The sequence below is a fragment of the Talpa europaea genome, assembly GCF_964194135.1.
Source record: "Talpa europaea genome assembly, chromosome: 8".
Taxonomy (NCBI): Eukaryota; Metazoa; Chordata; class Mammalia; order Eulipotyphla; family Talpidae; genus Talpa; species Talpa europaea.
The window spans coordinates 109,509,053-109,534,300 of NC_140075.1; the positions used below are offsets into that span (position 1 = coordinate 109,509,053).

General features: G+C 41.1%; 1 protein-coding gene across 14 annotated transcripts in view; it reads right to left on the bottom strand.

Moving 5' to 3' along the window:
- Nucleotides 1-25,248, bottom strand: part of NRXN3 (neurexin 3) — a gene marked incomplete at both ends in the record, with an annotated part of 1,501,492 nt that overhangs the window by 1,115,788 nt on the left and 360,456 nt on the right. For 7 of the 14 annotated variants that reach the window (XM_084241403.1, XM_084241402.1, XM_084241405.1 and 4 more), the window contains 2 exons: nt 94-255; nt 5,938-6,239. In XM_084241403.1, the coding sequence (XP_084097529.1) occupies nt 94-255; nt 5,938-6,239 (464 nt within the window). Of the gene's footprint in view, nt 1-93; nt 256-5,937; nt 6,240-25,248 lie in introns of those variants that run through there. The other 7 variants (XM_084241395.1, XM_084241396.1, XM_084241393.1 and 4 more) reach the window with 2 other exon arrangements.

Genomic DNA, 25,248 nt, shown 5'->3' on the forward strand with positions numbered 1-25,248 from the left:
CTCATAGACTAGATTCAAGGGCAACTCCACTAACTGAATTAGAAATTCCATTTGTTCTCAGTCAGTGCATTTAGTGGGGTATGTGAATGTTACCTCTTTAAGGCAGCCCATGAAGTTGTTGCTGACGGGGGAGCCTGGTAAGTCAGCGGTGCTTGGACTTCCTCCCACGTAGAAGAAGTCATCTGAGCCCAGCATGGTGTAGTCTTCTTGAGTGTACCCCGTTGTGGTAAGGATGCCATCCACAGAGATTGTCACCTGGTAGAGGGACATAGGGACAAAAAAAATTCCCAACAATGACCTTATAGTCCTATCAAGAGTTGGAGGGTTCCCCTACCTGTGGCGTCACTTTCATTCAGATTTTGGTGAGGTATTCTCTATAATTTGGTTTGATTTTGGTATGTGTAGCCAAGTTCCATTTTCTAGTCTGTCTCCCCCGTGGCCCAAGCTTCCAGCATCCCCTGCGGATTCCTGGGAATTGCCACGCTGAGCGACTTGCTCCAACCATTGCAACTCTCCACTTGGTCAGGCTAGAAAATGGAACTATCCTCAGATGATAGCACTTGTCTTAGTTCATCGGTAAAATGATCACTTATATTTTAATGACTTAATTATGGTGGTGGTGAAAAACAGCAAAGGAGACATTGAACAATGGGTTTGGTAGGGGTTGGTCTTTGGCTGTGGATGGTATTTTTCCTTTTTTCTTTTCTTTTTTCTTTTCTTTTTTTCTTTGTTTCCTTTTTGGACTCACACCACACTGACAAACATGCATTCAGGGAGGGAAGGTGAGGGCGTCAATGTTGATATGTCATGGATGATACATGCCATGGAAGACCCCGGAACACCAACCTCCACCCTCCCTTCATTGCCATCACCACCCCCTAGGGAAGAAATGACCCAAACCAAAAAGGCAACACTAACAAAAAGAAATGAATGATAAGGCATGATAACCAAAATAATCATAATAATGCCCCCAGGGAAGAAATAGCACCCACACACCCAACATCCATGAGAGGAGCAGGAGGCAGAGAGAAGAGTTGGAGCTTCAAAGCGTGTGCACATCATACGCCGACACACCCATGCGAAAATTATCCCGAGCCAAGAGAGAAGGCAGAAGAAAAAAGGTCGGGACGAGGGAAGGGGTGAGGAGAACTCAGTGAAAGAACCAAAATCCACTTCACACTTACATGCACTGAACAAACTGAAAATCAGGATGGAAGTGACAGAAAAACAAAGAACACTCAAAACTAAAGGGTCGGCTTTCCCCCGCCTACCACCTCCCTCGCTCAAAAAAAAAGAAAAGAAAACGTCCAAACCCAACCCCAAAATATGGGAAGGATGAAAGGAGAATCAATAAGAGTGGAGGGGGGAAAAGAGAGAGAGAAAAGAAACTGGAATTGGGTTGATGGCTGGTAAGTTGTTAGTAATGAGCAGGGAGAGGAGGGCACATAATCTGATGCCAGTGGGGAAATCCACACGAGACAGGAACATGCCATGCAGAGTGTGAGGGGGGAGCACAGTGGGCGGAGCTCCCGCTGGCCTCAGTGGGGTGTCAGGTGAGACCACCTGCGGCAGCCTCTGTGGGCCACACAAAAGGGAAAGAAAAAGGGGGTTAAGGCGTGGGGAGAAGGGAAAAGTCGGGAGAGTGAGAGAGAGGAAAACGTGGAGAGAAGAAAGTTCTCAATAGAAATCTCTGCCAGCCCTAGTCTGTAACTTGGGAGTTGCAAAATAAGAAAACAAAACAAATTGAGCTAAATGGAGAAACTCTCTTTTAAAAAAATATTTTTGGGAAAAAAAAAATTACAAACTGAAGAAAAGGAAACCGTATGCACCAAACTCGTCCAGATAGTTCCAGGACAGGTGCCTCCCCTTGCTCTGCTTTATTTTTTTAAAGAAAAAGAAAGGCTTGCATTGAATTCAACAAAAGAAATTGTAAAAGAAGAAGAAACAAGTCTGAAGAGGATAAAAGAGGGGTTTGGGAAGGAAAAGGGGCAACACACGGCAAACCCAAAAAAAGAGACAATAAGAATGATATCTACCAGACAATGTAGTTTGTTTACCATAGCGTGTCCGATGCCTGAGTGCTTTGCGGAGAAGGGGGAAGAAAGGAAATTAAAAATTGTGAACAGAACGATTGTTAATTAAAAAAACTAAAAGCAAAGATGAGTCGTTAGGGTGTTAGTACATCAGTTGGTTAGTAAAATGACACATTGCATGAATGATCTTGTGTTAGTTTTTCAAAAAAAAGGCACCCAACACAGAAAAAGAGAGTGGGGGAAGACAATGAGACCAGGACTCTATGGAAAACCTTGGCACCCAGGCCAGGAAAGTAGCTGCCATCCAGCCACCCCGTGACTCAACTCCCCGGCTCTTCCCAGTCCCACTCAGACCAGAACTCACCCCAGTGAGGAGGTAGCGTCATACTTACTTCCCAAGGGCTCTTCTGATAAACAGCACCCCCCCATCCCACCCTCTATCACACACATGTTGCACCTGTCCTGAAAGAAAAGATGCCCCCAAACCCCAAATGTTATCATGATACACATTGATAGATAAAGAAAACTGAAATACCAATAGACTGTGAATTTATTTTTTCACATCTGACTTTGACTACATGTGTTGGATGCTCATGACTTTCTCCCAAAATGAAAAGAACTTACATTTACAGGTCACACCTAACACAGGAAGGCTATGGGATGCAGCTCACTCAGGGCTTCCATAGTAATTAAAGATCTGTATCCCCCTCAACTGTGCATTTGTGTGGCAGGAGGGGGTCATTCTCCTGCATCCTTTGCTTTCAGTTAGGAGTAACCGTATCATTAGAAAGTACCAAAAAGTCATCGAGGTCTTCTTTATTCCCAATGAAGTTACTGTATTGGGTTTGTGATAATGCTTCCTTTGGGAAGCATTCCTCTTTAAGTGTACTTTTTAAGTTTTCAAGCAATTTCTTGTGTGGAAGGCAGAGAAGTAGGGCAGGTTAAATGTGATTAGAGAAGCCCTACAATTAGTCTTCTTATTACTGTTGTCAAACGTTAAATTGTCAACACACCCTGAGTTAAGAAGTTGGAAGACTGGCAGTCAGTAACCCCAGTTTTGTGTTTGTGGTTTGACAAAGTGGCTGATAGGCTTAAAACAATTCACCTTGGCCCTGACCTTGGGCTCAGGCAAGGTCATGGAGCAGAAAACAAAGACCAGAAAAACCTCATGCAAATAGATCACCATATCGGTCCCTAATCCCAGTGACAGTTGGGAACAAATAATCCACATTCCTTCCTTAAATCAGAATCACCAATAAAGGAATTGGTCTTGGTCTTGATGTGGCTCAAAGGCGGAAGCATGAGTACCTGACCATAAAGGAAGAAATAGGGAAAGTTCTGCTCCATTTGGTAATGAATATGCCAGGAAACTCCAAGTCAGCCTTCCTCAGATGTGTTTTTGTCACAGAAGATATTCAACCTTCCCCAAAAAAGACGAGACTGCCATAAGCTTGTTATTAAATATTTATGAAGCAATTTACAGTTTAATTGAAATAGACAAGGGTTTCCCATCCCTTCAAATGTATCCTAGAGAACTCAAAAAGATGTTATAAATGTATTTTTAATGGGCAAAATAATCATCTCAGATGTCTCAGTGCTGAAAGATTGCATTTGCAAAGTCAACTCTCTTTTTCTGAGATTCTCTCTCTTCTTTCAATAAATTGCATTTAGAGGCAACATTCAGTCAGGATTTCGATGATGTTCAATGGGGGGGGGGTGTTTTCTCTAAGATTCATACTCCTTCTGCCAAGAAATGCCCCCAACAAGCAGGGGTGTCTGTAGCCTTGTCTAGACCTGTGAGCAATACTTAACTGCATTCTCAGTGACAGAAAGACACAGTCACCTTTGAGATGGGGTGCTCAGCCTGTAAATTGTGCTCATGTCACAACGAGTCTAGTACACAGACCATGGACGAGCTCATAATCCTTCTGGAACATAAGGTGCTTTGCATATTTAGCCACCACACATGGCTGAGGAGGATTGTAATCATCATTTCATAACTGGAAACTGTAGTGCAGAAAGGTTAAATGGCTTGTCCAAAGGCACAGAGAGGAGACGGGGCCTGGAACTTGGAGGAGAAACCCTCTAGGTTGGCCTCCCTCTGCTGGCTCTGGCTGAAACAGAGCAACCCAGATCTGAGTTACAGTTTATCTATCCCCTCTCAACTTGAAGGACATACTGTAGCCCAATTCTATTTTTGAAAAGTGTTTTTAGTAGAAATAAAAGTAAGCCTTTCTCTGGCGAGTTGAAACTATTCTAGAATGACCAGGAAGTATGTAGGGTGGGAGAGTTAAAGAAACAGAAGAGTTGTTAAGAAACATGACCTGATTCTGCTCCCCAATTCTGGAAAAGCCACATCTCCACTGAATAATGCCAGTCAACACTGGCAGAAGGTCATATTTCACGTTTTGCTCTAGTCTGCAACTCAAACATATCAAGCCCTTATATATCAGCAAATGGAAATTTGACCTGGATCCTCTTGACAGTAGTGGAAGTCTCTTCTGACTATGTCTGGATGAGGGATAATGAAAGAAAACATTGGCAATTCTTTGTCCCAGAAGGAAAAACCTACAACAGTGATTCAAAAATGTCCAGTCCCTATGTATTAGGATCATTGGGGACTCTAAGCATTGTGTTATTTGGTAACTTCACCACAGACAGGATAGAATCTTCCAACCAAATCACTTCCTTGACACAAGTAAGAGTGGAAATTGGTGTTTTGAATACCATGTCTCCAACCTGGGTGTGCCTGCACCATTTCTTTTGCATGACAAAGGATTACACTTTTATCAAGCAGAAAACATGCAAACACCTGTCAGTTCTTACAGTTTCATATTGACCTGAGAAGACATTAAATCAATCACATTGCACAAGAAACTTCAACGAACACTTTCTGGAAATCTGTATGATGTTTTCTGATTAATAAAAGCTAAATGCTGTCCAGCTGGGTTTCATGGCAAAATCATGTGAACATAGCAATCTAGAAAAGGCAGCCTCAGCACAGACCTTGACTTTTATAGAAAATGCTTTTCTTTTACTAATTTTGGCTTCTTCTTCTTATTATTATTATTGTTATTAATTGGTTCTGGAGTTAAAAATCACTTCACTTGGCTAAGGCTCTCTGAGAGGGTTGTCACCTGACGAGTTGCCCACTTAGGATCGGCAAGCGATGGAGCTCCCCAGCACGGACAGAACCAGGAAAGGCTGCTCCAAAGTTGACTTTTTTATTTGTGTCCTTCCACTTTCCAGGCCTCCCAGTCAACTGAAGAGTCTCGGAGGTAGAAACAGGGGCAATAAAGTAGGGCCACCGTACCAGGAACAGAGAAACTGAGGAATTCTGAAAGATTCCAACTAATTCATTCCAAGGCTTGAGGTTAACGCAACAAAAAAATTACAGTGAAAGGGGGTGGTAAATTAAAAGGAAGAGACAAAGGAAGGTTTTTTTCCAGGAAGGTGTTAAAATGATGGCATCATTGGTAATGACTAACTTAATCAAAAAGAAAAACACAGATATTCAGAAGAATGAGGAAAATCTATCAAGCTGCAGAAATAAAACGCTCTCCCTAATTGAATTTAACAATAATACAAGATCCCGATGTAATTAAGAAAATGACAAAAAGGAAAGCAGAATAAAAGGAATGAAAGTACTTATAACTTTTATTATCTATACAAGTGAAGTTTTTTCTTAAATAGCAAGCACCAGTGGGAAATTGAAGTATGAGAGGAAACATATTTCAATAATTTTCCTTGTGAAATTGCAAAGACTGGGAGAAAGTTAGACTTGGATGAGTCCACACCGGCCTCTCCATCCCTCTCCACCTCACCCATCAGTCACCTGCTTCACAAGCTTCCTCCCCAATGCCCTCAGAGGAGCCCGCGGGCACTCTCTCCCCTCAGCCATTACCTGTCGGAGGTTGCGAGTCACTTTGACATCGTGCCAGGCGTTGTCGTTGAATTTGCCGTTCACTGGCTCCACAATGGCCTCAAAGGCCCCAGACCCCAGGTTAATGACCAAGGAGACCGCACCATCCTTCAGAGCCAGGTTGACATAGTCAGCAGACTTGCCCGTGTGCAGGATGAGCCCATTCCGCTGCCAGGTCTTAAAGGAGAGGGTGATTTCATCGCTGCTGCTCTGGATTGGGTTCTGAGACAGGTCGTAGCACAGGTACTCTGAGCCCCGGAAAGTGGCCACATTCTCCTCTCGAGCTGTAGGGAAAGGAAAGAGGAAAACATTCAACACTTGACCGGCCTGTGTCACATCTGTGCAAACACCAGAGAGCATGCCCCAAGGGCACTGCCCTGCCAGTGGGCTAATTCCAGCACAGCCCTGGCTCCAGCTTCTCCACACAACCTCCATGGAAATACCAGGAAAACCAGTGAAGAAGGCCTTGTCCACACTGGGTAGGAGGCCAGCACAGGGTGCAGGGTGCTGACAGCTTCCTTCAAATACCCTCATAGAAAAACCTAAAGGGACATTTCATGCTAAATGGTTAAGTGAGGCTCACATTGCTTTAGCTTAGTGATGGCTTGTAAATGTTCATAGGAGACCTGGTTTAGAATGAATAATTAACTGTTCTGCCACAAAGAGTCCTTTAGTTTTTGGTACCTTTTATTGACCAATAACTAAAAATCAAGTACCGTGAAAGGCTTGGCTCTGATTCCTATCCATCAATAACCCAGTTGACTTAGATTTCCACAGTAGACTCCGGGCCCTATGGAACGTGATTGGGCTATTAAATAGGAGGTTGGCCCTGAGAAGATGATCAAGCAGATGAGGAAAAGGGAACAGAATGATGTTTGGTAAAAAAGCTTTGACAAGACTGCAGTGCCTCCCTTAGACTCTGCTTTGAGGGTGTCCAGTTTAAGATGGCCCAGTTAGAACCATTCTATGGAACATCTCTCCCCACAGACACAAGTTCCACATTCCACTGGTGCCCATTTTTTCTTTCAAGTATATATTCCAGACACTGGGGTCCTGTGATTCCTTACCTAAGGGGCCTATGGTATGTTTCCAGGGCTCATGCAAATCACATCCCTGGACCGTGTCTCTGAAGACAAACCAGGCCATCAGTATGTATCCTGGAGGTCTGAGAACTCATCACAGGAGCTATTTGTGGGGGTTTGGATAGAGTTTGTCTTTGTGGGCTAAGACATCTGTGTGTATTTATACAGGCCCTTTGTGACACAGGATGAAGCCAAAGGTGGGAAGAGAAGGAGAAAAGGCCACAAGCTAAGGATAGAGTATTCTCTCTGTGCTACCATTAACCAGTGCAGAACTCTGAGGAATCCAAAAGTTATAAATGATAACCTGGCTTATCAGGTAGTTACAAAGGTAGACTAGTCAAGTTAAGAGGACAGGATTTATTTCATTTAATCATTTGTTGATTTGAGTTATCATTTCTGCACACAGCATGCAGACTCTCATCTGTAATCTTTAAAAAAAAAGATTTATTTATGCATACAAAAACTGGGGTGTAGGCCAGAGGTGTGGGGGGTGAGAGGATTCACCAGAGAAAGTGGGGAACAGAATAGGCAGACTGACTGAAATACGCTGCTGAGGGGAGCAGCAGGCAAGTCAGGAGAGGTCTACAGTGCCATGTGGGTAACTCCCTGGCAGGGGATCAAACTCTTGCTGCAGTGGCGCAAATAGTTTCATAGATTGTATCTTAATCCCTTGCACCACCAGGGAGGCCCTCTCATCTATCCTCTTGACAGTCTCGGCAACCTACTTCCTTTCAGGATTGGTCAAGAGCTATCAAAAGCACCTCATTAATGAAGACATGGGCAACAATACAATTTTAGATATGTAGTTCCCCTCTAAAGACTGGGGGTTACAAAATGAGGTTGAGGGAATTTCACTTTCCTTATGAGAACTATACTTCGGTCTTAGTAACCAAAGCCAATTCCACCTCAACTCTAATCCTTATCATCCATTACAGCACTTAAGTAAAATAAAAGATATATTTTCTCATCATGAAGTCAGAAGTAAATGAGTCACTCTCATAATGTGAAAAGATGACCACCCAATATATATTATTCAATTAATTATTAAGTAGCATCATAACATGATTAAAATGTAAATCTCAACTCACATTCCAAAGACTTACAGAAGATATTACATTTGTCTGTGTGTTCCATAGGGACTCAATGATACATGTTTTCTTCCTTGAATATTTCTGTTTGTACACATAACCGGTATAAGCAAAAGGAACCTACCCACCTATAAATGACAATACTATCACTTACACATATACAAGCAGCAAGTACTACTCAGCATTTAACCCATGTTGGTGCATTTTACCAAAAATTTCCCCAAAAATAAAATCAGAGAAGAGAAATATGACATAATCTGTATGTTTGAAAGAATTATCCATTCCTGAGTATCCTATTACTGTCTTGATCTTTCATTTCAAGGAAATGTCTTTGTTATACTGCAACCAGAGAAGCACTTGTTTAGCAGACCTGGACGTGACCCTGATCTAGAGTAGAAGATAGCAAAATCAAATGTGTTGTCACCACTAAGCTCTTTTCCTATAGACACAAATGTGCAGGGTCAAGTCTTATGCCTGTCCTTGGCACTATACATGGTATATTAATGGGTGTCTTCTATAAACATTTAAGTCGCACCTTGTGTGCCCACTGAACTGAGATAAATGAGCAAGAAAAGGAGGACCTCTTAAGAGAAGCTTACATTAATCACCGAGTACCCTTCAAAGGGGCAAAGTTTGACATGAAACAGCAAGATACCAGGATATTATTTAATGTGCTACATGGTGCTTAATATTTTTCATATAATTAAAACAAGGCATCTGTCAAAATAATAAATTTTAAAGATATAAGCGATTTTAGAGAATATTTAATTTAATGCCCTTATTGTGTTCAGGAAGAAAATGATGTGTAGGAACCAGTGAGTTGCCCAAGATGACACAGAGTTTGTAATGCTCTGGAATTCCAGTGCCTTTGGGCTTGTCTCTAACTGGCATTTTCCTTTTGTTCATCAGTCTGGATATACCATATGTTCCAACTCTACTTCTTAAGGATCATAAATGTTTTCACAGATCTGTTCATTGACTTACAAACCATCCCAAAATCTTGGATAAATTGATCCAGACACCTATTCCCCTGACTCAATGTAAATCATACTTGTTCATCAAAAGAAATGTCTCCCATCCCTCCCTGGAATCTGGGTGTGTTCAGAACAAAATACTTGTTCTATGTGGAAGGTCATAGAAGAAAAATGACATCAGTGTAAAGAAGAGAAATGTCACAGGAAATAAACAAGAAGTAAAGCCAATATGCGGGGGGGGGGGGGGGGAAGTCTATGTAAATCACATGCATATTTATGCTAATCTCTGTGCAAATATACCAAGGAAGGTTTTATATAACCTAGTGCTTTCTCTTGCAAAGATCTAATGAAAATCACTGCAAGAGTTCACAGCCCCCACAATCAATCGACTACTTTTTTCAGGTTACCTGTTCCCTAGGCCAGAGGAAGCTACCGAGAACAGCATCACCCCAGAACCAGGGTATTACCTCCATGTGTCAAAAAACAATAAACAACTGAACATGCCTCTCTAAATCACATTCTAGAAAAGCAAAATTATATCATTTTTAATTCATGGGATAATTTCCTCCTGCTTGTTATGGGGAGAAGCAGCACTGACCGTATATAACCCAGCCTTTAACAAGAGTAAATAAAACTGCTTGGCAGGAGAAAGAGGGAGGACTATGAAGAAATGGTTCCTTTGTACACTCTCAAAACTGATGTTTTTCTCCTAAGATCCTAATCTGCCTTAATTTCCTTCCAGAAGCTAAGGCTCCAGCACTTTCTTATCACCTTGAATACCACACTAAGTTGATGGTGAATGTAACTAAAACGGGCAAAATCAAAGAATGACAAACACATATTTCTAAGTCCATTCAATTCTCCAAACTCTCCATTAGAAAAACATAATACTGCCCCAAATCTGTTCTCTATACGTGGTGTTTACACTGAGAAGGAGGTTGAAGAGACAATGCAGTCACCTTGTCCGCATCCAAGCTAAATAGGTAGAGAAAATGAATGCAGGGGATTATGTAACATAGTACACAACAGCTTAGCAGAGAGATACGGCTTGGCAAGAGGTTAGGCACTGACATGCCTAATAGTCTGTTCAGATCCATTTAAATTATATCATCCCAAAGTTTACAATTAATGTTCTACAATTAAAAGAAAAATGGTATTCTCACTGCATGAAAAGTAGAGCTCAACTCTATATGACAAAAAATCATTTACCCAATATTTGCCAGTGCCCAACTAATTAAATCCTAGTTGCAATCTAGACATGTGTAATTTACATGTATAAGATATGTAAAGTACAGGCCTTTCAAATGGTTTGTTAATCCAAGTACTGATACACATGTAGCAGTAGTAAGCATTTATGCAATTCTGTATTCCACACTCTACAAAATGACAGCCAATGAGTGATTTATATAATAACTCTTTTTCTCTGAGAAATCCCAAGACAGATTAAAACATTCAGTGTAATATTTATTTACTAGGTAATCTAAGAAAATGAAAAATGTTTAATTGTACCTTTTAAATAATTGGGTCTGTGGTTCCTGACATGTTGGTGTCTTAGAAGTCAAACTGGATTTTGAGCTCAACAAATCTGGACTTTATTCTGAAGCTCAGGAGGAACTATTGCATATTTTTACTGAAAGGGATAAATGGCCTGATGTGTATTTTTTTTTTTTAATTAATAAATTTTATTTTTATATTCCCCATACAATTGCAATCCCCCCATTCTGACCCCAATCCCTCCCCTCCCGCCACCCACCCCCCAAAAAGTGTCTCTGGTTCATAGTTTTTGTTGATTTTGATTTTCACTTTCTTACAGTTATTCATTTTCCTGGTCCCTTATTTAAGTTTTCTAGATCCCTGCTATGAGTGAGACCATCTGGTATTTTTCTTTTTCTTTTTGGCTTATTTCACTGAGCATGATCCCTTCCAGCGTCATCCATGTTGCTGCAAATTGCATGTGTTTATCTTTTTTGAATGCTGAGTAATATTCCATGGTATATATGTACCACATCTTCTTGATCCAGTCATCTATTTTTGGGCATTTGGGCTGTTTCCAAAGCTTAGCTATTGTAAACAGTGCTGCTATAAACATAGGGGTGCAGGTGTTCTTTGGAATTGATGTTTCTGTGTTCTTTGGGTAAATACCTAGGAGTGGAATTGCTGGATCCTGTGGAAGCTCTATGTTTAGTAGGTCCAGAAATCTCCACACAGCTCTCCATAGTGGTTGGACCAGTTTGCACTCCCACCAACAGTGCAGGAGAGTTCCTTTTTCTCCACAACCTCGCCAACATTTGTTGTTGCTAGTTTTTTTAATATGTGCCATTCTCACTGGTGTAAGATGGTATCTCATGGTAGTTTTGATTTGCATTTCCCTGATTGCAAGTGATGTTGAACATTTTTTCATATGCCTGTTGGCCATTCGCATTTCCTCTTCAGAGAAGTTTCTTTTTAGTTCCTCTGTCCATTTTTTGACTGGATTATTTTCTTTGTTGTTGTTGAGTCTCATCAGCTCTTTGCAGATTTTTGTGATCAGTCCTTTATCATTAGTGTTGTGTGCAAAAATGTTCTCCCAGTTGGTGGGGTTTCTCTTTGTTTTTGTTATTGTCTCTTTTGCTGTGCAGAAGCTCTTTAATTTGATGTAGTCCCAACTGTTGATCTTTGCCTTCACTATCACTGCTTTGGGTGATGTGTCTGTAAAGATGTCTTTGATATGCAAATCACGTAGTGTTTCGCCTATATTTCCTTCTATGTATTTTATGGTTTCAGGTCTTATGTCTAGTTCTTTAATCCATTTTGAGTTGATTTTTGTATATGGTGTGAGGTAGTGGTCAAGCTTCATTCTTTTGCATGTAGCGACCCAGTTTTCCCAGCACCATTTATTGAACAAACTTTCTTTGCTCCAATGCATATTCTTTGCTCCTTTGTCAAAGATTAGTTGACCATAAATCTGTGGGTTTATTTCTGGATTTTCTATTCGATTCCATTGGTCTGTATGTCTGTTCTTGTTCCAATACCATGCAGTTTTGATGATTATGGCTTTGTAGTAGAGTTTGAAGTCTGGGAGTGTGATGCCTCCATTCCCTTCTTTTTTTTTCAGGAGAGCTTTGGCTATTCGGGGTTTTTTGTGATTCCATATGAATTTCATCAATAATTGTTCTATTTCTTTGAAGAATAACATTGAAATTTTGATTGGAATAGCATTGAATCTGTATATTGCTTTTGGTAGGATGGCCATTTTAATAATGTTTATTCTCCCAATCCATGAGCAGGGGATGTCTTTCCATTTCTTTGTGTCTTCTTCTATTTCTTTTAACAGTGTTTTATAGTTTTCTTTGTATAGGTCCTTTACCTCTTTTGTTAGATTTATTCCCAAATATTTGATTTTTTTTGTTTCAATAATAAAAGGGATGGTTTTTTTGATTTCTTCTTCTTCAGATTTATTGTTTGTATATAGGAAGGCTACTGACTTTTGCGTGTTGATTTTGTATCCTGCCACTTTACTGAACTGATTGATGAGTTGAATTAGTTTTTCTGTGGAGTTTTTGGGGTTCTCTATGTATATTATCATATCATCTGCAAAGAGTGATATTTTGACTTCTTCTTTTCCTATTTGTATTCCTTGGATGTCTTTCTCTTGTCTTATTGCTCTGGCTAGGACTTCCAGTATTATATTGAAAAGCAGTGGTGAAAGTGGACATCCTTGTCTTGTTCCAGATCTTAATGGAATTGCTTTCAGCTTTTCACCATTGAGAATGATACTGGCTGTTGGCTTGTCATATATGGCCTTTATGATGTTGAGGTACGTTCCTTGTATCCCAAGAATTTCAAGGGCTTTTATCATGAATGGGTGTTGCACTTTGTCGAAAGCTTTCTCAGCATCTATTGATATTATCATATGGTTTTTATATTTCTTTTTGTTGATGTGTTGGATAACGTTGATTGATTTTCGGATGTTAAACCATCCTTGTGTCCCTGGAATGAATCCTACTTGGTCGTGGTGAATTACCTTATGGATACACTGTTGGATTCTGATAGCTAAAATTTTATTGAGGATTTTTGCATCAGTGTTCATTAGGGAGATTGGCCTATAGTTTTCTTTTTTTGTGTTGTCCTTGTTCGGTTTTGGTATTAGTGTAATGTTGGCTTCATAGAACGTGTTAGGTATTATACCTTCCTTCTCAATTTTTTGGAAGAGTTTGTGAAGGATAGGTACCAATTCGTCTCTGAATGTTTGGTAGAATTCATTTGTAAATCCATCAGGTCCTGGGCTTTTGTTTTTGGGGAGGTTTTTGATTACCATTTCAATTTCGCTAATTGTAATTGGTCTGTTTAGGTGTTCTATTTCTTCTTTATCTAGCTTTGGGTGATTGTAGAGTTGTAAGAATTTGTCCATCTCCTCTAGATTGTTAAACTTGTTTCCATATAACTGTTCATAGTAGTTATTAATAATTCTTTTGATTTCTGCTGTGTCCGTTGTGATTTCTCCTCTTTCATTTATTATCCTATTTATTTGTGCTTTCTCCCTTTTTGCCCTTGTGAGCCTGGCAAGGGGTTTATCTATTTTATTTATTTTTTCGAAGAACCAGCTCTTGGTTTCATTGATCTTTTGGATTGTTTTTTTAGTTTCGATTTCATTTATTTCTGCTTTGGTTTTTATTATTTCTTTTCTTCTACTGGTTTTGGGGCTTTTTTGTTGTTCTTTTTCTAGATCTTTGAGTTTCGAGATTAGGTTGTTTCTTTGAGTTCTTTCTTGTTTCTTGATGTGAGCATCTATTGCTATATATTTTCCTCTTATTAATGCTTTTGCTGCATCCCATACATTTAGGAAATTTGTGTCCTCCTTGTCATTCAATTCAAAGAATTTTTTAATTTCTTCTTTTATCTCCTCGTTAGTCCAGTGGACTTCCAGTAGTGTGGGTTTCAATCTCCACGAGGTAGGAGAATACCTTGCCTTCTCTTTATGGTTTATTTCTAGTTTGATGCCTTCATGGTCAGAAAAGATGGTTGGTATGATTTCAATCTTGGTGTATCTGTTGATGTTTGTCTTGTGCCCCAGTATATGATCGATCCTAGAGAATGATCCGTGTGCGCTTGAGAAAAATGTATACTCAGATTTTTTTGGGTTTAGTGTTCTATATATGTCTGTTAAGCCTAAGCACTCTAGATCCTTATTTAGAGCTTTAGTGTCTTTATTTATTTTTTGTCTTGTTGATCTATCCATTGTTGATAGTGGTGTGTTGAAGTCTCCCACTACGTATGTGTTTTCTCTGATGTCTGTTTTCAGAGATGCCAATAGTTGTCTGATATATTTTGGTGCTCCTTCGTTTGGTGAATATATGTTAATGAGTGTTATTTCTTCTTGAAGTATTATCCCCTTGATCATAATGTAATGACCACTGGGGTCTCTTTTTATCTTTTTAAGTTTGAAATCTGTTTTATCTGATATGAGTATAGCTGTTCCTGCCTTCTTTTTTGGTCCATTTGCTTGTAGAATTGTTTTCCATCCTTTAACTTTGAGTCTATTTTTATCTTTTGCAGCTAAATGTGTTTCCTGGAGACAGCAAAAGGTTGGGTTTTGTTTCTTAATCCAGCCTGCAACTCTGTGTCTTTTTATTGGAGAGTTTAGTCCATTTACATTTAGAGTTAGTATTGATATGTTAGCATCTGTATTTGCCATTGTGTTTGTCTTTCCTTTGATTTTATTTATTTATTCTTTTAATAACTTTCTTTGGCCTTCTTTTGTTGTTATTCGTCCCTCTGAGGTTCTGGCTTTAGGACTCCTTGTAGTATTTTTTGGAGTGGGGGTTTAGTCGCAATGAAATTCCGGAGTTTCTGTTTGTCTGGGAAGGTCCATATTCTTTCTTCAAAGAGGAAGGAGAGCTTTGCGGGATAGAGTATTCTTGGTTGGCATCTGTTTTCTTGGAGTCTGTTGACTATGTCCCTCCACTCTCTCCTTGCCCGTAGTGTTTCTTCAGAGAAGTCTGATGTCAGTCTGATCGGTTTCCCTTTGAATGTTATCTGTTTCTTCCCTCTTGTTAGTTTCATTATTTTTTCTTTGTCTTGGATTCTTGGGAGCTTTACTATTATGTGTCTTGTTGTATTTTTCCTTTTGTCATGGAAGTTTGGTGTTCTTCTTGCTTCTTGTATATCAATTTTCAGATCCTTCTTAGCGTTTGGGAAGTTCTCTTCAATTATATCCATGAATATTTTCTCTGTTCCTACATCTCTCTCCTCTCCTTCTGGGATTCCTATAACTCTTATATTTCCTTTCCTCATGGAGTCAGATAGTTCCCGAAGTCTTTCTTCAGTCTTTTTCCTTCGTACTTCTCCTTCTTTTTCTGTTTTTGTTCTTTTTATTTCTGTGTCTTCAAGAGTACTTATTCGTTCTTCCATTTCATCTATTCTGCTTTCACTGCTTTTCCCAGAGTTCTTTAGCGTCTCCATTAATTCTTTGATCTCCTGCATTTCTTTTACTTCCCTCTTTAGGGACTCAATTTCATTCTTCTGGTCATTAATTATTTTCCCCTTATCATTGTTTTCCTTTATGACTTCTGTCAGTTTTTTAATCACAGCAATTTTAAATTCTCTATCTGGAAGGCTCAGAAGTTCTTCCAAGTTACTGTCGTTGCAATCTGGTAGATGGTTTTCTTTTTGTGGTGTGCTATTTTGCTGAGGAGTTGCTGGGTTGCATGTTGTTTTTCTACTCCCTACTGCCTGTTTTCTAATTTGCCGTATTCCTTGTGACACTGTGTTGCTGGTACTGGCCGGCATCTTGGGCGACCTTCCCAGTTCACCACTGGCTCCTCTGGGGAACTTCTGCTGGGTTCACAAGTCTCCAGCAAAGACAGGTCCCTGCTCTGTCTCCTCGGTGAGCCTTCTGCTGGGTTCACACAGTCTCCAGCAAGAAGGGTCCCTGCTGCAAAATGCCAGTGCCGGCGACGCGCTCCCCTGCACGCCCGGTCTGCCCCAGCGGTGGGTGCTGCTCCCCTCTGGGCTGGAACTGCAGGCTAGAAGGTGCCCGGTGTGGGCAAGCCTCCCAGCTTAACCTCTGTCTCCTCGGTGAGCCTTCTGCTGGGTTCACTCAGTCTCCAGCAAGAAGGGTCCCTGCTGCAAAATGCCGGTGCCGGCGACACGCTCCCCTGCACTCCCGGTCTGCCCCAGCGGTGGGTGCTGCTCCCCTCTGGGCTGGAACTGCAGGCTAGAAGGCGCCCAGCATGGGCAAGCCTCCCAGCTTACCTCTGTCTCCTTGGTGAGCCTTCTGCTGGTTCACACAGTCTCCAGCAAGAAAGGTCCTGCTGCAAAATGGCGATGCGGGAACGAGCTCCCCTGCACGCCCGGTCTGCCCCAGCGGTGGGTGCTGCTCCCCTCTGGGCTGGAACTGCAGGCTAGAAGGTGCCCGGTGTGGGCAAGCCTCCCAGCTTAACCTCTGTCTCCTCGGTGAGCCTTCTGCTGGGTTCACACAGTCTCCAGCAAGAAGGGTCCCTGCTGCAAAATGCCGGTGCCCGCGACGCGCTCCCCTGCACGCCCGGTCTGCCCCAGCGGTGGGTGCTGCTCCCCTCTGGGCTGGAACTGCAGGCTAGAAGGCGCCCAGCATGGGCAAGCCTCCCAGCTTACCTCTGTCTCCTTGGTGAGCCTTCTGCTGGTTCACACAGTCTCCAGCAAGAAAGGTCCTGCTGCAAAATGGCGATGCGGGAACGAGCTCCCCTGCACGCCCGGTCTGCCCCAGCGGTGGGTGCTGCTCCCCTCTGGGCTGGAACTGCAGGCTAGAAGGCGCCCAGCATGGGCAAGCCTCCCAGCTTACCTCTGTCTCCTTGGTGAGCCTTCTGCTGGTTCACACAGTCTCCAGCAAGAAAGGTCCTGCTGCAAAATGGCGATGCGGGAACGAGCTCCCCTGCACGCCCGGTCTGCCCCAGCGGTGGGTGCTGCTCCCCTCTGGGCTGGAACTGCAGGCTAGAAGGTGCCCGGTGTGGGCAAGCCTCCCAGCTTAACCTCTGTCTCCTCGGTGAGCCTTCTGCTGGGTTCACACAGTCTCCAGCAAGAAGGGTCCCTGCTGCAAAATCGGCCTGATGTGTATTTTAAAAAGATTGTGCAACTGAACTTATGCTGGGTTGAGAATGAACTGTAAAGGGGAGAGAACTGAAGGCAGAGCTCCCAGTTAAAAGATAAGAGCACTCTTGAGCTACTTTTCCTGGGGTGCCTTGGTGTGGACTAGCACCTACATAAGGTCTGCAAGAATAGAAGCAAAAGGTTATTAGAAAAGAAAATGAAGGACTGAAAGATGGAGACAGTGGCAAGCCAGAGACCATGGAAGAAGCCAATGTTTGGATACTTATAATCCAAATGCAGCCCTGGAAAACCAAGGGCCAGAATTCAAAACTGAGAGATGAGGACATAGCATGAGGCATGAAAAGGCTTAAATGACAACAAATCAGGAATAGGGAAAGGATGATTCTAGGGCCATCCAGACTTTTTAATGCCATATATTTCCAAATGCTTTCTTAGTCATTATTTGCATTCTCATAATATTCTGTGAGTTGACTTTGCTATGATTATATCAATGTGAGGACGGGAAGGCTAAGAGTTTAGATGGGTGGTCCAAGGCCCTGGGAAACACTTAGTCCAGTTCCAAACCTTAGTCCTCTGATCTTTATTCCATCGTTTTGTCTTGTTTTTGTTTTTTTTTTTCTATGTCACACCACGACCTTACCAGAAACTCACATTCTCAGAGGAATGGGTGCTTAGGACTCTGTGTCATTGTTCGAGAAGTACATGAAGTTCAAAGCGTCAAAGTGTGACACCACTGACAGGTAAGAGTTTGAGCAAGAATCAAAGAGTAGAGGTGGATCTCCTCTGAAATTCTTAGTAGTTGATTGGAGAAAGTCAAACTGAGATCACACTCTTCACCACCATCAATCTTAGAAAAGCAATGTGTAGATGGCACTTGGAAGAGCTTATTAAAATATTCAAGCTTCTGCAGTGGCTATAACCAGGAGCCCTGAGCACAACACCTGCTGTGCTCCAGAAACAGAGTGGGAGCCAGCTTCCAGCACCTCAAATGCACCCCAGATGCATGGCTAAACAGTTCTCTCTTTTGAATCCCTTGTCCTTCAACTGGCCTCCAGTAGCGGCAGTGCTTCAGTACACACCCAGGCACAGAGAACCGTGGCTGGCCACCCTGGCCCGGCCCATCCTGGAGAAAATGAGGCACAGAACACCTGGGCTACTGCTGCTCTCCCTGCCAGACCAAAGATGGCCTATGGACCTGACACCAGCCTGCTGACTCTTTCCCTCTGATGCACAAGCTCAACGGGGATGGCACTGTCCCCCCTCTCTCGATGCAGCTATAATGAGAGGTTACAGGTACTCAACTTTGAATCAATATGTCACCCAATTCTTTGGCCGCTACTTTCCAGGCAAAGAAGCTCTGATGACAAAAGAAGTGCAGAGCCGGGCCTCCCTGGTTGCACAGGTGGTTGAGTGCCCCACTTTGAAGCTGTCCACAGCTTCTGCAGCACGGGTTCAATCCCGGCCAGCTGGCAAGAATCCCACAAGGCAAAGCAGGCCTCTCCTGTCTCGCCTGCTGCTCCCCTCAGCAGTGTATTTAGTCAGTCTGCCTGTTCTGTTCCCCACTCTGTTTCCGGTGAATGTTTTCACACTCACGCGTTTCTGGCCTATACCCCAGTACTTGTATAAATAAATAAATCTTAAAAAAAGAAGACGAAGAAGAAGAAGAAGTGCAGAGCCCAAGACAGGGAGATCACAAGGCAGAAATAAAATCCACAACTCATTCCGGGGGAGGGTGGCGGTAAGGGTTATCTTCCATTCAGTTCTGAAAATTACCTTAAGCTAAAACAGTGATTTGGGCAAGTTCCTGGCAATGGAACAAGTTGGAGCAAAAGCGAGTTGTTTCTTACACAATTCTGTTTCCTTTCCATACAATCTGCTATGAATCCAACATCCAGAAAAAGAACTGCCCACTCCAAGGGCCTTTTGTGAGATGTGGGCAGCCACAGAGGTTAGCTGGAAGGTCATGAGAGGTTTATATTTGAAAAAAAAAAAAAAAAGAAGGAAAAGCAGAAATCCTTTTACTGGAGGCACTCATATATTATCACCTAATGACATTTCCCACTAGAATTAGGCAAGGAACACACTGATGGAGTAAGAAAGGCAAAAGATGGCAAAAGTGGCTTTATTCTTCATTCTGCCTGTTTCATTTTCCTCACACTACATTTTAGGACCAAACAAAGCAGTAAGATAGATCAACCTGCAGAGTCATCCCCCAAGGACAAACGACAAATCCTTTACCTGCCACAACCCATCACACAGGTATTTTAAAATCAGTGCGTACCAGCAGAAGCAAATTGTGTCGCTCTGAGCAATGCTGCACTACAAAAGACAACACAGAAGAAATCTGACCTCCTGAGGCCATTTCCAACTCTTATCCCCAGACTCCCTGTAGGAAAGATACAACAGAGAAATAAATGGACTTTTCCACGCTGCCTGGGTCACTCACTAGGCCGCAGATGCTTCTTGAAAGTGATGAGATGGGAAAGTAGTAAATCAAGTTGTCACTTGGAAAATAAACAGCCAGCATCCTGGAGAGGGAAGCTGCCTCAGTCCACAACAGAATGGCCTGGAAAACCACGCTTCACTGAAATCACTAGAAAGCTAATGGCATCCTGAAGACTGCATTGCTCTCAACTGCATTACAATAAAAGTTAGATTTTCTGTTCATTCATCTAAGGAATAAGTATCTGCAGGTGCCTACTATGCAGCAGGTGACATGCCTAGCGCTAAAGGCACATAAGTTGCACGACAAGTCCACGAATAGGAAAAATTAGTCAGCATTTTATTGAAGAAGAGAGAGTAAAGTTGAAAAAAAAAATCCGAATGCCTACAGAATGCCAGGCCCTGGTATGGACTCATATTAAACTCATGCCCTCCTGAAGCTCAGAGTGTGGTGGGGTGATAGAGAGTGATAATAAAGGCTTTCAACTGGGCAGACCTGGGATTTCCCTGACTCTGAATCTTTAGCTTATGACTTAATTTCTCTAACTCTTGGTTTCCTAATCGACAAAATGGGAATAACCATAGTACATGAGACACGAATTAGATAAAGTTAAGGGATAGACAAGTTAGCTATTGTTGTTAATGTGCACTTAAACAAGTAATTGCCATTCAGTGTAACAGGTATTTAATGAGTGACACACAGACACACAGAGGAGAGGGAAGAACCAGCCCTGGACATTAGGAAAGACTCCACTCAAGAGGTCAAACTTAAGCTGTATCTTGAATTATGAGTAGGAATTTACCACACAAAAGGAGGGATGAAATTTCAGTTAGGAGAAAAGCATATTCAACAGTTTAGAAATGTGAAAAAGACAGGGAGTTCAGAGGATGACAAATTCAATGTGGTTAGTGTAACAGGCATGTATAAAGGCTTAGGATGCAGGCTGGGCCCTCAGCTGCCATATTCCTGAGGCACTGGGGATGAAAAGCAGCAGTGAAGAAATAAATTTATGAGTAGCACAATTATACTTGTGTTGTATCAGGAGTTCAGTGAGTCAACAAATGACTAAGAGGTGAAGAGGGGTCCAGGAGGCATTTTCAAAGTAGAATGGATATTCCTAAGAAGTCATGGTCTAGGGCAATTGCGCTGCATAGGCCTCCTGGCCCACTTAACAATAACTTATGTAATATGCTGTACATGTTATCATCCACTAGATACATGAGTCAAGCAGTAATTATGCTTCTTTCACTACTTATCATTTCAGTTGTGGGTCAATCAAAAAAGCATTGAACACAGCAGTGCACTCTATCTTATAGAGTCCCCCCCACCCTGTGAAACATTCTCCAGCAGCCTCTCCACAATCCAGAGGGCATAGTTTGTGAGTAATTCTTTGACTTCTCTCCTTTACACATTCACTTCTTCCAATGAGAGAAGTGATTCATCTGCTTGATGACACAGTAAGGGTCTTTGTCATCTTTAGTGTCATCTTTGGTATCCAAAGATCCACAAAGCTTAAAGGGGTGGTCAGTATTACCATGTGACCTGCCTTTTTCTTTCCTTCAGGTCTGCTCTGCCTGAAAAGATGATAAATTCTTTTCTAGGCTTCCCATGTAGTAAGCCTATCAGAGTAGACTGTCCCTGAAGAAAGTCTGTGTTTTTCTATTCTTCTGCCTATGGTTGAGTTTAATTCTTAGGAAAATTTAAGGAAGCACACCTAACTGGACTACAGATCCCAGTCACATTTTCTATCCCAGCTCTTCCAGCAATACACCCGATGGACAGATCCTAGACTTGATCACCAATTTGATTCTTGGGTCAAACTGATTCCGTCATTTTAAAGATAACTCCACGCATCAGTGTTGACTAAGATACATTCCTTAAAGTTACACCAGGATATGTGTGATTAGAATGGTGAATAATTTAACCAGGTCCATCTTCCTGGTGATAAATTTTAAATTTAGTTTTGAAGTTTTTCAATTTTAGATAATTGTATAAAATACACACATGCACAAACTACATATCCTATTACACTTGGTCTAGTGCACAAAAAAAAAATAATTTGTATGTTTGTTTCTTTTCAACATGCTTCTTTTATCAGAGTTACACAATTACTAAGGCAATTGTGCTGGGGTCCCATATGCCTCATTGTGTGACTATATTCAACAGACTTGATGAGAACAAAAAAATTACTAGGGACACAGGGCTAGAGGGGAGAGGACGGAGGACTATAATTTTGGTACAAACAACATTAATCATAGTGAAAAACATCCACAGCTATTGTAAAGCAGGGAATAGAACATCTAAATTTTTTTATAGTGGCATATACAGCAACCTTAATTGCTACCTAAATTAGATACCCACTGTATTTACACATACTGTTTAGAAAAGAATATAAAATCATAATAGTTTACAAAATCTCAGGAAACATATACAGATATTTGACAATGTATATGAATTTTAAACTCATGTGGAGTTTTAATATTTATTTCTATAAAACTTCTCTTTCTTTCTCTTGTCTTTGATCCAAGATGAGAAGCATTAAAGAATCCTCCAAAACAAATAATCACCTTAAGTGTCAAAAGAAACCTTGGATGATGATCTAATTGACCTCCTACTTCAGAAAATCCATATCTAAATTATCTTGTTGGTGACTTATCTAAATTATCTTTAAGTATCCAGGGGAAAAAAACAATTTGGTGTTATGTGAAACTTCCTACAGGTATTTCAGGAACCCAAATGGCTGCTGTCCCTAACAAAGAAAAGGAGATATACAGACTTCCAAGATGTATAGAGCTGCCAAGTAGAAGGAGTTTTAGATTTTTAAATAATATTTCCTTTATAACTCCCAGAATATATAGAAAATATGAATGTAAACTGCATAACTAAAACTCTTTACCACTGCTAATTTACCCATGCACAAATACAGAATGATCACTAATAATTACAATTACAGCTCCATTGATACATAACAAGAAGAGAAAACATAGACTCAACCTACCCATCAATCGCAGGCAGAGTTCACTTCTGGGGATGGAGAGAAGAAATGGAACCAGAGAAGGATTCAAATAAGACTATGTTTTTTTTAAAAGAACATAAAGCAAAAATGATAAAATATAAAGATCTGATCCATCTGGGAAAAAGCTAAACCATTGTTTATAATACCCTCTACCATAGGGCCTATGCTATTTATATTTGGAATATTTCATTCTTTGAAAAAAAAGTTAAATCCCTGCATATCATTCTGATAAAACACTTAATCACCCAATAAATCCCCAGTGATTCTTTGGGTGTTTTATAGATGGATGTCAACTCCTCAATCACGTGACATGAGTGGCAATTTTCACACCCCTTGAAAATCTCCCATGTGCCCCAAAATGTGTTCAATAAATATATTCAGAATTGAGTTGAAACACAGTTGAACTGATGATAGGAATGTAAAGTCCTCCCTTGCTCTTGGAGACTCACTCCCCATTTTGAGATCACAGGGGAGCCTCCAGATTCCTAAGGGGAAGGAAGGAAAGGCTGATGGAGCTAAGGGATGGAGAAGACACTGCATGTGTCACTGTGATCACTACACAGCCAACACTTGAGAGTCAAGTGCTGCTGAGATGGGGGTATGTCACTCACTGAGACAGGGGTATGTCACTCATCCATCTGCCACAGGTCCCCTAAATCTCTTCCCACAGCAAAACAAAATCATCCCAGTTCTTTAAGAAAACCCCCACCACAGAAAGCATCTGCCCATACCTTTGGCCTTGCCTGCAGCAGGCAGCCCAGCTTCTCCTTTGTTAGCACCGGGCTCTAGTCTGCAAGTCTAGACAAAGCGGCTTGTTAAAAGGCCTTGGAGTCAATGTCTGAACAAGATCAATAAGGCTTTTTATGACACAATGAAAACTTTCTATTTTGTTAAATGCAGCTAATCTACCATTTCTGCAGTGCTCTTAAAGCTTTCAGTGCTGAGCACTACAGCCGAGGTGATTAAAACCCTGTTCAGAGACACAAACTGGGGAACTTTGCCAATACTGAGGCACAAATCCTAGAAACCTGGGCTCTATCTTTTTTTATAGTTGTATGTGCATTTCCTTTGCCTCCCAAGAGGGGGTAAAACATAGCAGTGAGGAGATAGGGGCTGATACTGATAAAAATTAAAACGGTCCCATTCCAGGGCTCTCAAGAAGCAATTAAAAATGTCCAGATTTGGGGCCTCCCTGGTGGTGCAAGGGGTTAACTTGCAGCACTATGGAGCTGTCTGCAGCCACTGCAGCATGAGTTAGATCCCTGGCCAGGGAGGTGACACACATGGCACAGCAGACCTCTCCTGTCTCACCCGCTGCTCCCCTCAGCAGTGTATCTCAGTCAGTCTGCCTGTTCTATTCCCCACTCTGTCTCTGGTGAATTCTCTCACCTCCCGCACCTCTGGCCTACACCCCAGCTCTTGTATGCATAAATGAAAAAATAAATCTTTTGAAAAAATGAAATAATGTCCAGTATTCATAATTAAATGAACCTAGGGGTGGATGAGGATGGATTTGCTGAAAGGGGGTAGTGGGGGAAGAGTTCTCTGAAGTAGAGGAGAGTTCTCTGAAATGGAAGACAACTTAAAAAAATCAGTGACCTGATTTAAGAAAAAATAAAGAAGAAAATCTTAAGTGATAGAAAATTCAATCATAATACTAATAGCAAGCGTAAAACTAGAATGAAGAATTTATTTCACTTTCATCATTTCATCCTCAAACTTTTAGTCTTTTACAGGGGCAAAAGGTGACTTTTTTTATTTTTTTCCCACAATATAAAAAGAACAGGAAATTAACATTTATTGAACCTGTATTATGCTTTAGATTTTTATATACAAAGGGTCCTAATAAAACAAACATTATATATATAGTATTCACAAGAATTAGTCAAGGACCTGTTTTGGTTATATATGTTGTAAGAGATCAAAATAGTTGCTGCTAAAATGAGTGCATAATTAACATACCTCTATGTCCACATGTCATCTTAAAGGGGAACTTCTTATTGTGAGATTTGGTATATTTCTTATTTAACTGTCATAAAACCTCCATGAAACCACTTGACTAGCACCACTTTACAGATTATAAAACTAAGGTTTGGGAGGGGTGAAATACATGTACAACTCCTCAGTAAGAAGCATATCCAAAATACAAGCCAAGGTTCACCTCCAATTACTACATAATTTGCATTAGGAAACTCTGTCAATGATATTTTGGGGAGAACAGGAGTGTAAGCTAATCATGTAAAGACATAGACACACACTTGCATACCATGTCACATTTTCCAAACCACTCTCACATACATTACCTAATTTTGTAAAACACCCTTCTGCAGTTTTTATAGGAATATCTCTCTGCTCAATGCAACTAGATTTTCAGAAAACATTTAAGAAATATTAACCACATCCTTTGGGACATGAATATAGGTTGTAAGAGGATAGAGGAAGTGGTTGAATTCTGTACAGTTGCAAGACTGAAATATACAAAAACTAAAAAAAAAAAAAAAAGACCACTCAATTATGAAAGCATAAATAAGGAAATCCATTTTTGATGAATTGAATCTAAAATGGTCACTCTCCTTCTAAGTCAGAATGATTCACGGGCCATTTGCAGATGCTGTATCACTCCAGC